Raw genomic sequence first — 13,472 nt, 5'->3', positions numbered from 1 at the left:
GACGTTTAAACTGGAGACACCATTTGGAAGTCTATACACCAAAAGTAGTCCTCATTGCACCCCTGAATGCTAGAGTCACACATCCAACTGCCTGCAGAATTTCTTCAAGTGGATACCTCATAGGGATCTCAAATTTAACTTGTCCAAAATAAAACCATTGATTCTTTCCTAATCCCAAGCTTGTAGTCTTGCTTAGCTCAATAAATGGCACTGTTTCACCATGTGGTTCAGGCCAAAACCTAGGAGTTCTTCATGATTCTTGTTCCATCATATTGCAGTCTAATCCAGCAACATGTTCTATCAGCTCTACTTTTCAAATGATCCAATATCGGACCACTTTTCCCTAGTTTCACCCTGGTCCAAACCATGCTCATCTCTTACCTATACTCCTATTATAACAACATTCTAACTTGCCTTCTTCTTTCAAACCTTGGCCAACTGAAGTCTATTCTGTATACACCAGCCACGATGATCTTTTGAGACATGCATCAGGTCATATCTGGCTCATGAGTTAGATCAGATTTGAGTGTCATAGTAGACAGCAAATACTCACTGAATGAATACTTGTTGAATGAACAAACATGACACCTATGTTCTAAAACAAGATTGGCAAACTTTTTCTATAAAGGGTCAGAGAATAAATATTTTTATTTTTTCAGGTTATATGGTGCATGTTGCAACTACTCAACTCTACTGTTATAGCTCAAAAGGAGCCAGAGACAATCCATTAAAGAATGAGCGTGGCTATGTTCCAATAAAACTTTATTTACAAAAATAGGAAGTAGGTAGTTTACTTACCACTGCTTTAAAGTTTAAATACTATAGTAGCTTACCATCACTCTTAGAATCACTATTAGAATAAAATCTAAACTTCTTATTTTGGCCTACACGGTCCTCTGAGACCTGACCCCTAATCTATCTCTCCTCGATCTCCTACTATTTCCCCTTCACCGACTTTACCGTTTTGGCAATTTCTCAGATAAAGGAAGCTTTTTCTGTCCCCAGGCCCTTAGTATTTGCTGTTTCCTCTGCCTGGAAGGTTCTTCATCCAGATCTTGGCACAGGTCATTCCTCACAGCCTTTCCTCAAAAGCTACCTTGATTGTCTATCTTCTTTTCTAGTCCTCTTCATAATATTTATCATTATCTGAAAAGATATCATTTACTATTTTTCCTTTACTTGTTTATTGTATCTCTCCACGAAGAAGTGTTTCCATGAGAGAAGGATTTTGCTTATCTTGTCACTTTATCCACGGTGGCTAAAATAAGGCCTAGTAAACAGCAGATGTTTAATATCTGCTAGATAAATGAATGGAAATGAAAGTATGTTATTCAAGTACTACTACTTGTTATTCTTTTGAGAGAAGAGGATGGCAGGTGAAAAGATGGTAAATACAGAAGTAGGGTGTGTTAGGAATATCACTGGCTTAGCGTCTTGGGTTTGAATCCTTGGGCAACTATCTTAAGTACCTGAGAGCCTTAGCGTCCTCTTTTCTAAAAGAAATTTATCAGTATCTGGAAGGTTGTTCTAATGATTGATGAGATAATGCAAAAAAAAAAAAAAAAATCAGTGAGAATCAATGCTGGTTCACTTGCTATATTTTCCTTTTCTTACTGTAATGATTTGTTACATTTAAGATACCTCTATCAATTAGAAGTTTTGAGAAGCTGAATTTAACTTAAAAGAAAATTTTTTATTTTTTGGCTGTGCCACACGGCTTGCATGATCTTAGTTCCCTGACCAGGGATCGAACTTGGGCCATGGCAGTGAAAGCACATAGTCCTAACCACTGGCCTGGCAGGGAATTCCCCTCCCCCAAACTTTTTATTTTGAAATAATTTTAAATGTAAAAAATCGGTGCAAAAACAGTACGAAGAGTTCCCTAAACACTTCACCCTGGAATTGATTTTTTTGAATTTCAGATTTTTATAAGTTTCCAGTGGATAAAAGAAAAAAAGCATATTCTTCGAGGCCCTAAATAATACACTCGTAGCTTGACAAAATAGTACAATTTCTGATATTTATTTTTAGGGAAGTGTCCATGAATTGGAAAAATTTTACTTCAACATGTAAAACAGATAAAAGACCCCTAAGTGATTACATAAACTAACAGTCAAATGCATCAAGTCCTTTTTTCCTCATTCCGTAGGGGACCTGCAGAATTGTTAGCACTGTCACAGTGTATCCACTTTAAACAAAGTCAAACTGTTTGCAAGTTTTTCTTGGATAGATTAACTTGATCCTTCTACAAACACAAATAGAAGGCAATATATCCAAAACATCCCATGCTTGAAGGGGTACTTGTAACACCAGTTCTATTTGGTTGCAGTGATGCACTCAAATACCACTAGATAATGCAACTGCTCAGAATTGCTGACAAAACATTTGCTACTAAACAAATAGACAATCAGTTGTCCCAGGTTCTTAACCATTCATGCCATCCAAACTCTGAAAAACCTCACTTCAACTACCGATAAGATCACTCACTCGTCAACAGCCGTCTTCTAATGACCCTTTATTAAGGGTATTATAGAAATGAATAAAGTGTGACTGAAATGATGTCAATATAAACTGTTTTATATGAGGTGATGTTTACATAGTAGTCAAAGCTTATAGCTCAGCAGAATTCTCTTGAAAAGTGATATCCATAATGTGAATAAAACAACTGCTAATAACCTTAAAGGTTTTCAGCATGTCTAAGAAAAATACGGATATCTACCCAGAATTATATTATTTTTTTAATTTTTAAAAAAATTTATTATTTATTTATTTTTGGCTGTGTTGGGTCTTTGTTGCTGTGCATGGGCTTTCTCTAGTTGTGGTGAGTGGGTAGCGGCTACTCTTCGTTGCAGTGTGCGGGGGCTTCTCACTGCGGTGGTTTCTCTTGTTGTGGAGCACGGGCTCTAGGCACGCAGGCTTCAGTAGTTGTGGCTCATGGGCTCTAGAGCACAGGCTCAGTAGTTGTGGCGCATGGGCTCAGTTGCTACGCAGTATGTGGAATCCTCCCAGACCAGGGCTTGAACCCGTGTCCCCTGCATTGGCAGGCGGATTCTTAACCACTGTGCCACCAGGGAAGTCCCAACCCAGAATTTTAAATTAATCCATTTTAAAGTTTAGCCAGAGCGCTTAAGACACAGAGGAAAGAAGGATGGAATATATCCAAAGAATCTATTAATCCACAGAGGAGCAAAAGAACTAACTGAAGGACAATATATTTTACAGACCTATATAATTACAAGATAATAACATATGTAACAAAATAAAAATGGGGATTAGATACCTTTTCTTCAGGTATACTATAACGCACATTTTCCAAAAATACTGATGTATTTTCCACATTTGTGTATCGTAAAAGAATATGAGCAAAATCTTCTTCACTGATAGTATTCATCCCATTAGAGTAGGAAAGGAATTCTATTTCTAGAACTTCTGTTTGGAGGTTATCCATGAATCTATGACAAAAATACATAAACAATGAATAAGATAAACGAAGAGTGATGGTAACAGATGGTACTTAGCCTCTCAGGACTTTGGCTTCTTCATCTGTAAAATGGGCATAACAAGAATATCTTGCAGGGTAGCGATGAGACTTAAAGGAGTTAATGTGCCCTGCCTCGTGTTTACTGCAGCAAACACTATATACATGCCTATTTATTATTATTACTGCAGCTTATCGAGACTGAGGAATTGGTAATATTCTTTCTTCTGAATATATAGGAAATAATCAATCCAGATAGCTGGATATTTTTCATCATTCAGTGACTTCCTGTTACATTTATCAGTAGAACTACTGGTACACAAGCACTGACAGGAGTGGATATTTGTTCTAGAGTATCTTTAGTTAAGGTGAAAGCAGCAAAGAGGTGAGTGTCACTGCACTAAATGATTCCTAAAGACCTTCCTGACTTTAGCATGTTAACATTTTTCAATACAAATATAAAAATTAAGCTCACCTATAAAAATCTTCAAAGTTGAGCTCAGCTTTTCCTTTCTTTCCAAAAAAGTGTACAAGAAGTGTAGTATCTGTTACTAAGTTTGTAATGTCATCAGCACGCTTTAAAAAAAAATCACAATTTAAAGGTTAGCTGCAATAAAACCAAACAGAATACAGATACCCAATATCCCCCAAAGAACACACATACATTAACATTAGAATGAAAAGCAGAAGGATGTATTAATACATGCCATTACAGTTAACAAGAAGTTCAAAATTCAAAAATAGAAATACTGATGAAATTGATGTTTATCTTCAAAAAACTTAAAGTTATGATTATATTAAGAAGTCCTCAGCCTCAAATTGTGCATATAGGGTATCTATAGTTTAAATGATCTAAAATAGTTAAAAGCCTTTAGTAATCATCAAATATTTTATTTTTATTTAAGTAATTTACTTTGGATTTTCCTAATCAACCTGAAAAATTCATTCACTTAGGATGTCCAAAAGAGGTAAATTCCTCAGATTATTGAACAGATAGGGCTGACAAAAGAATGGCCTCAAGCTTCATAAAATAGTTTCCTTGAACCATGATTCTTCCCTATTGTATTCTTATCCATGATACTTTAAATAGAAGACACTGTATTTTGAAATAGAAACTACAGTAATATTACCTTGGAATTTATATCATCTGCAATTTTTTCCAAAGAAAAGTCTTACATTACTTTTTGAATGGATAAGAAATTAATTCCAGAGGATTTTCCCTTCCCCATTCAACTTGATAAACAAGTTCCAACAAATGTATTCTTAAAATAGCTTAATTATAGTCCTTATAAAGTTTAATGGCCTGAGAAAATCTTCCCTTTTTAATGTAGCTTTATAGGTTTCCTTTTTCTTCCCTCCTTCCCATCCCATTCCCTTTCCTTCCTTCTTTCTCTTTCCTTCCTTCTTCACTTGGCCATTAACTCATACCTATCTTATAAACTCAGTTACAAAAATAATAAAATTCAAGTGATTATAACCTCTCCCCATGTATTATCCTGGAAAATGTAAGAAAAAGTAAGAGGTTAAATAATAAGTATCGTTTTCTATATTTAAAAAATAGCTGCAAATGTCCATCTAAAGGTACATATTTGAAACTATTACTTCTTGACCAGAATCATGATACCACTCCATAGAAAACATAAGAAATAGAAAATATATACTTCTCTTCAAAGCATCAGTCGTCTTCCATGTTCCCTGATACAGTCTCATCTTACCCATCTTCCAAACACTAAATTTGGCAATCTTTTGATCCCTGATAGCCCCCTTCCCAATCTTTCATGAAGATAGCCATTTTTATCCTTCATAACATTTGTTGGGTCTTTATTTCCCTTCTCCCTAGACCAAATATTCTTCTTCTCTTGTAACGACTAGAATGGAGTTATAGAAGACTACATCTTCTGATAGGCTTTTTCCCCTTCAACATGCCCTCTTTTAATCCATGAAACTATTTTTCTAAAGTGATCTTCCTGCTACATGGATTACTCATGTCTCTCTTAAAGACTCTTTAAAACATGTAGGGTATCTTCTACTTTAAATTATCTAAAATTGTTGAGATTCTTTAGTAATCACCTATGTAGTCTATATTTGTAATTTAGTTTGGATTTTTCTAAATAATCTCTAGAATGTAACCTCCTAATAATTGGTTTGGATGATCTCTACTACTTCTTATTTGACTTTGCTGACAAGTTCCAAGTATTCTCAGGAGCTGGAATAACCGAGAAGTTCCCTATAATATAACCAACTCCTTTGATCTGATAGTGGTTTGATCTGATCACTTGGGGAAAAAAGACACAGCCAGGAAGCCAGGTGTCACATATATATCTTCTTGAGCAAGCCTATTATGAGTGTTGAGGAATATTAGTGGTGCCAGTCTTTCAAGGCCCCCTATGTGACAAATTAGTGTAATTTTTGACTAGTGCTCAAAAGGTACTACTATTATACTTCCACCAGTAGCTTTAAGTTGAGAAGGTAGACTGATGTAACGGAAGGAGGACAGGATTTAAAATCAGAAGACCTGAGTTCACTGACCTTTTTTGATCATCAGCTTCCTTATCTGTAAAATGGGAAAAACCCTATCTACAATAACCATTTTCAGGATAAGGTTAGGATATGAATGTAAATGAAATATATACATGTTCTTATTGGTAGTCATAAGATGCTTTGGACAAAAGCATTAAGACCTTTGTGGGGGGAGAAGGTAGCTTGTTAATTATAGACATTCTTTTGTGATCATGTATAATCAAATCTAATCAGTTTATTATCCAAGGAACAGCTTAATTTAGTAGGGGGAGGAAATATTTGAGAAGGCATGCCTAAAGGGACCATAATAGTGGGGGCTCGAGCCAATCAGAGGTCAGCATGAAGAAGTGGGGTATCCATCTGGAAGCTAGAGCGATGGAATGTGGAAGAGGGGCAAAGTGACCAAGAAGAGGAGCAGGGATAAGGTTTTAGAACAAGTTGCTACTTCACAAATAAGCAGTAGCGTGGTGAGCAAATAGGATGATGAAGTCAAGAGTGAGATTTCTGGTTTGAATTCTGACTTTTTTCCTCGTTAGTTAGGTGACCTTGGGGAAGTTAATCTCACCGAGGATATAATTATCCTCAGGAACAACAACAGTACTTACCCTAAAGGGTTGTTGTGAGGATTAGAAAACTCACATTAGTCAGCACTATAACTGGCATATTGTAAATGTTCAATAAGTGTTAGCTATTATTATTTATTTCTGACAAATCAGTATATTCCAAGAAGTTGTAAAAGGACTAGACAAGACAGAAAATAATGTTGGAGCTTAACGCAAAAAAATATTTTTACATGGTATACTCTTCTTTTGTGTTATTGAAATTATACATATATGTTATATAGATCTAAAAAATGCCTTAAAATGAGAGGATACAGGAACACCAAAAGTTAGAGAGCCCTGATAACATAATTATGGAATGTCTTCCTCTAGTGTTGTCATGTTCCTTACCTCGAGACATAATACACTGAAATGAGGTGGCTTTGCTTTACACAGTTTTTAAATAATGACCTCATTCGGCCAGTTTTCCTCATGCCCATCGAGCAGAGCAAATCTTCATTTACAGTCTTTCATCATCAAAATCTTATTAGACTTAGGTTGCTCTTATCCAGATAATCCAGACCCACAGAGGCATAAACAACAGTTTGACATTAGAGAGAAAAATTAGAAAATGGAAATGGTGAAAACCTTTTCCCCCCATTCAGTGAAACAGAGTACTGTTGGGAGTCACTGAAAACTATACCAGTGTCCTTGGTATCCTAACAGTGTTATATAACTTAAATCACAGGAGAGTTGAGACAAAAATAGAGACTTTATCCCTTTGATTCTTGTGCTCATTGTTAAAATAAAATGAATTCAGGTGTTTTCATTAACAAAGCGAGAAAAAGCCACAAAAGAACCCCATGAGCGGACATTATCTAACTTTGTTTTGATTAAAAATTATTTTAAATGATTTCACCAAAAATGGAATAAACAAATTTTAAAACTTGCATAAAATAAAAATATATCAAGCTATTAAAGAGTTTTAATTCTTTTAATATATTTTTATTGATTACTATATGATAATAATCTTATCAAGCTCTACTCATGGGCTAGAGGAAATCGTCAAACTCTTGATTTGTTAGGAAGGTTTTAAATAACCTACTGAAACTTATTAAGGGTTAGTAAAGTTTAAAGCAGATAAGAAAAAAATTTAAAGTGCATCTGTAAAGCTCAAAACAGTTTTTGTAATTCTGGTACTCAGACTGTATTCAATAGCTGCATGATAGACATATTGTACTATGAATTTATTATCTATTATTTTGGTTAGAAAGTGGTATCAGCTGTGGTATTCAAATTTTCATTATAACATGGTTTTACTATCACTGAAAAAAAATTTATGGTTAGAAATAGCTTTGGAATAAGAATATGAGAGGCTAATCTCAAATTTACCTACATTATGTAAAGAGAACTGCTTTATCTCAATATTTACATTTTAAATATAAGAGAAACAAAGAAATACAAATAGATTTCTACGCTTTCTTTCTGAACTAATTCAAATCCTGAAGTACTGACAGTATAAACAATTCAATGTTTCACTGGCATCAGTAGTAACCTATAAGGAATTATAATGAGTTGTAATTTAACTACAGCTAATTCTCAATTATCTTCTCTAATGTGGGAGGGCAGTAACAGAGATGATCCCCCAATAATTATTTTACTTGGAAACACAATATAAGTTTTGTTTTCTTTTCTTCTTTTTCTTTGCACTTCTCTCCATCAAATTTATTTTCACGATGTTTGAGTCAATTCACTAATTGATTTAGCAGCTTATGATTATAGTGTGGATTGATTACAGTTAATGGTGTGCTAGTGAACTGGCTCTCTAGGAAAATAAAAAAGCCTGATTTGTAGTGTTTGCCAATGTCTACGGTAGTAACATGCCTAGCATGGTCAATCTGAAGGTACCAACGGAATGTCATGGAATGCTGAGTTGGGAAGAGATGTGCAGAACTAGCTCTGGGAAGCTGTAAAAACCAGCTCCAGCACACATCAGATGGAGCAATAAACATCTTCAAAAGATCTTAAGCAAATCTTATAAAAGATCTTTGAGTATGTGTAAGAGCTGACTGGTCTTCTGACATTACCAAGATTTAAATTAAATTTGACATATAATAAGCAGGTTGTGCCTAACTGTGAGAATTTCTAGCAGAGTTCAATGGGATTGAAGATCAGTTGGAGGCTGAGAGGTGGACAGCCTATGGTGGGAAGAGACAGCAGGACACGACTGCTAATTTGAAGCTGGGCACAGCAGGCTTGTAGGGACTCTAAGGACTAGTGTCCCCCATTGCTCTTACTTTTAGGCACTGACTACTATATGCCTACATAAATGATTACAGAATTAAGCACTTCTAAAATATGTGTAAATGGACTATCTACTAGCACTTTATGACTAAAAATAGCTAAAATTTGAAAGGTAATTTTTAAAGATTAATAATTGCTGGTCATAATTACATCATATTTACATATCACAGACAGATTATATGTAGGGCAGAATGCTTTATTTATTTGTTTTAGGACTTTAAAATTGTGCACAAGTGACAAAATTAACATTTACAAGTGTTTGCCCTGCTCTAGAGGTGTCCACTGAGTAACACTATGTGGGTAACAGAATTCATTCCAGTTTACTTCTCTAGATATTTTTAAGTATAACTTTTAAGTCAAACTTTAGAAAAAGAAACGAGAAGCCAACTTTCAAGAGAAAAAGATAATGAAAAAATACATCTCTTGGTATTTACTGAAAAGTCCTTTGTGGTAAGCCAGACAGCCATCTCTAATAAAGTTCTTAAAAATTCTTAATAGGGAACATAGAAAAGTATTTAATCTACAAGACATAGCCCATCTTTTAAAGTGACAAATCCCTATTAACAGTGCCATAATGAGAGTGGGGTGGTGGGAACAGTCCACCTGAGTGCAGCAAAAAGGTATGTGTCTCTATGGAATTCGAAAACAATAGTGCATGATATAATGGTCAGTCTACTTTTAATTTTCCACACACTGGCAATCCTAACCAATGTCAAGGTAAAATGTCCTCCCTTCCCTGACTGACAGCTGTTAGCACACCTCCCCCATGCCCACCCTTGGTAAGCCACTCGCTATTAATGTTAGGAAATTTGATTTAAAATCTACCATAACTCTAAAGCATTATCTATCTTTTACCAAGTTAGAAGTTACAGCACTTCATGTAACATTGCAAATTATAAGGTTAAAAGATTCAGTGAAACTATAAAAATAGTATTTTCAAATTTCCTGAAAGTGACCTTTAAGTGAAAAAGAACAGTATTTCCTTTTAATTAAGTTGGAAAGTCGTGTTTTCTACAAGAAGCGAGTGGATTTACCATGGGCTATTACAGGTGACCTTGCCGCCCCTGCCAGCACAGTTGACATATTCAAATATACCAATTTATATACAGGAATTACTGCTTTACTGGAGAAAAAGAGAAAATATAAAATATATTTTTGGTTTCATTGCTATGACTCGAAAATGAAATGAGGACTAGATTAAGAAAATGGCAAATAGTACAAGGACCTGGTTGAGGTTTAATTATACCTCTGCGAGGTCTGAAAAGAGTGCTTGGCTTGTATTACGTCTCAGTGTATCCCAATAGCTTCTGGAGACAAGTTCCTCAGCATCTGTTTTAAGTACCTGTAGAAGTTTTAAGAAGCACAACTGAAATCTAAAGAATAGTCAGAAACAATGATAATTTATACAGTTTAAATCTCTTCTAGCCAACCTTGAAAAGAAAACACATTAGCTTACCTTTTTTGTTTTCTGCTGCACACAGCTGTATCGTATTACATCACTGGTAAACCCAGGGCATTTTCAAAGGTGTAATGGTATATAACCACTATTTCTAAGTACAATGTGGCTTTGTCAATAAGAATCACATTCTTCACCCCTGCCCCATGCCCTTCTAATGAAACATACATAACTTCTAAGAAAGTGTGAAATAAAAATTTTATTCACACCTTGTGTGAAGTAAATTTATTTGGAGAAGATTTTGGTAATTTTATAGCAACCTATAAAAATTCAGCTTAATTTAAAAATGAATCATTGTTGGTTAGCATATATTATGTTAGTGCATCAAAGAATCAAAATGACCATATCCATACTTCAGAGAAAGTAAATTTAAATTAATCGAAAACTTGTCACAAAAAAATATGCAAGTTTAAGGCAAACCACTCAAAGCTGATCAGGGATTTGGTGTCTCTTGTAAATAGATCAGGTACTTTCTGATCTATTCCAAGGACAGAGCACTAGCTTCTATCTCGGTACAGGCTAGTCTAAAGCAGGCGATATCAGAATTAAGAAGTGTAGTCTAATCTTTACGTGAAATGTAGAACTACAAGCTTAACTTGGGTCTCTATAAACAAAAATAGTTAAATGTGGTTTCTCTCAGGATTTACCAGGGAAGGTTTCACAGATTCTCAGGCTTGGTCTTCTTTGGGTTACTGTGAGAAGAAAATGCTGCATGATGAATTCAGGAGGGAGCGGCTGATGATGAGAGAAGTCTTATTTTTGTGTGTGTGTTAGTTTTCAAAAGTCCAGTGCCACTAATAAAATTATAAGCATCTGGGAATTATTTCAAAGATCTGTGTTTTAATTCATTATTATGAACTAGAAAACACTGCCTACTGCCCATATTTTAATAAACTTAATAAAATGTTAATAATAAAGTATTATTAAGCAGGAATCACTTATATAACATAGATGTATTTATTACCATAAGTGTAAATGTAGCAATGTGGCAGAGAATCTACTCGTCACCCCCTTTAGCAACTAAATAAGCTGTAACCAAGTAAAATTAACTGAGTGTAGCACTAACACGGTTCATTTTCTTTTACACAGATATAGCAGAACCTCAATAAATGGTAACTAGATTAAATACTCTGCAAAGTTATCTAAATATTTTGAATGTGGATATATTTTTAAACTGTAACGTAGAAAGGCAGTATATGGTCAAGAAAAGGACTGCTAAACCAACCTAACTAGAAAATAAGGCTCACTACACTATTATTAGGAGGGTAACAGGAGTGACTTGCTTGGTGAAGCCAGGCCTCTCCCCTACTTCCAAACCCTGGTCACCCTCATCCCTACCCCACCCACACAGACTGTGATGACATTCATACTTACAACATATGAAGGGATAAAATTGGTTTGACAAACTATATTGACACGGATCTCTATAGGAAAAAATGTATGTTCTGAGCATAGAAAAGGGAGGGAGGGAGGGAGGGAGGGAGGAAGGAAGGAAAAGAGCAAGAGAGGGAGGAAGGAGGGAGCCATAGTGTGAAAAGTTCATATACTGGAATCCTAACCCCCACGGTGATGGTATTAGGAGGAGGTGGGGCCTCTGGGAGGTGATTAGGTCATGAGGGCAGAGCCTTCATGGATAGGATTAGTGCTCTTAGAAAAGGGGTCTGAGAGAGCTCCCTTGCCCCCTTCCACCATGTGAGGACACAGTGTGAAGGTGCCACCTATGAACCAGGAAGCAGGCCCTCATCAGCTGCCACAGTGAATCTGCTGGTTTGGTGATCTTGGACTTCCCAGCTCTCAGAACTATGAAAAATGATTATTCGTTATAAGCCACCCATTTTAAGGTACTTTTGTTATAGCAGCTCAAGCAAAGACAGAAGGAAAGAAGGAAGGAAGTAAAATAAGGGAGAAAGGGAAGATAGAAGGAAGGAAGAAAAAGGAAGTTAGGGGAAAAAAGACCGATTTAGAGATGGGACTCCATCACTGTGGTAAGCAGAACAGAGGCTCCCTAAAGTGGTCCATGTGCAGACAGGTAAATACCCTATATATAAAGTAAGGGTCTGAGAAAGGCTACACGCAGAGGTTAGGCAAACTAGGAAAAAAATCCCAAAATATTAGCCCATAGAATCAGGTGGTAAACTGTCTTTGCTATTAGTGATATTTAAAAACACAGAAAAATATAAACAAACAAAAGAAAACTACATCTTTATAATCTGTCCCCACTATGACAAGTGTGGCCTGAGAAACCATAACCCGAGAATTGTAATTTAAAGTTACATGGGACTGCAGGTACCTGCAATGTATCACAGAAACAAACATGCACACACAAGTCTTCCCAGGAAAAACACACCCTTAACCCAGCCCTTACAGAATCCACACAGATGCATTCCAACAAATACGTGCTCATAATAGGAAATTACTAAACGTAAAAGAACGTAAGCCACCATAAGTAGGAATCAGCAGAAACAACAAACAATAGAACCAGAGCTGCAGGCTCCATATATTGAAATTATTAGATATGGAATACAAAATAAGTTTAATAAGTTTAAAGAAGATGAAGTTGTATTTGACAGGACTTTTTAGGAAAAAGGGACTACCAAAAATTATTAGGCTGATTAGAAAAAAGAACCAAATAAAACTTCTAGAAATGAAAAATGAACCACTGAAATTTAATATCATATTATATATAGCTAGAGAGAAAATCAGTGGACTTGAAGATAATATGAATAAAGTATACAGAATGCAGTGTGAAAAGATAAAAAATATGGCAAATTAAAGAGGAGTTAAGAGACATTAAAACATGAATATCTATCAAAGCTCTAGAAAGTAATATTAGGGAAAATGGGAAAGAGGCAATATTCAGAGACATATTGGCAGTGGATAGTCAAGAAATAATGAAAGCAAACAATCCTCATATTTAAGAAGCCCAATACATTTCATGATAGATACAAGCAAAAAGAGAGATAGACTGTGATAAAACTGTAGAATACCAAAGGCAAACAGAATCTTAAAAGCACCCAGAAAGAAAACAGATTGCCTACAAAAGAATGATAATTAGACCCAGGGTTGACTTTTCATTTCCAGCAATAGAAGCCAGAAGACTGGGATGATACCACAATGTGCTGAGAATAAGTGTCAACCCATAATAATATATATAGTAAAATTCTTTCAAAATAAC

The 13,472-nt window shown here is 35.4% G+C and overlaps 1 protein-coding gene across 5 annotated transcripts in view; it reads right to left on the bottom strand.

Moving 5' to 3' along the window:
- Nucleotides 1–13,472, bottom strand: part of MICU3 (mitochondrial calcium uptake family member 3) — an 87,945-nt gene that overhangs the window by 14,638 nt on the left and 59,835 nt on the right. For all 5 annotated transcript variants that reach the window (XR_009517895.1, XM_060001314.2, XM_060001315.1 and 2 more), the window contains 3 exons: nucleotides 10,088–10,183; nucleotides 3,954–4,054; nucleotides 3,281–3,452 (listed from right to left, as the gene is read on the bottom strand). Coding sequence is in view for 4 of the 5 variants with exons in the window: in XM_060001314.2 (XP_059857297.1) it covers nucleotides 3,281–3,452; nucleotides 3,954–4,054; nucleotides 10,088–10,183 (369 nt within the window). In the remaining variant the exon portion in view is untranslated. The remainder of the gene's footprint in view (nucleotides 1–3,280; nucleotides 3,453–3,953; nucleotides 4,055–10,087; nucleotides 10,184–13,472) is intronic.

Source organism: Delphinus delphis, chromosome 21, assembly GCF_949987515.2.
Source record: "Delphinus delphis chromosome 21, mDelDel1.2, whole genome shotgun sequence".
NCBI lineage: Eukaryota > Metazoa > Chordata > Mammalia > Artiodactyla > Delphinidae > Delphinus > Delphinus delphis.
Note: the sequence above shows the minus strand (reverse complement) of the source record. Positions and strands in the feature narration are given on the sequence as shown.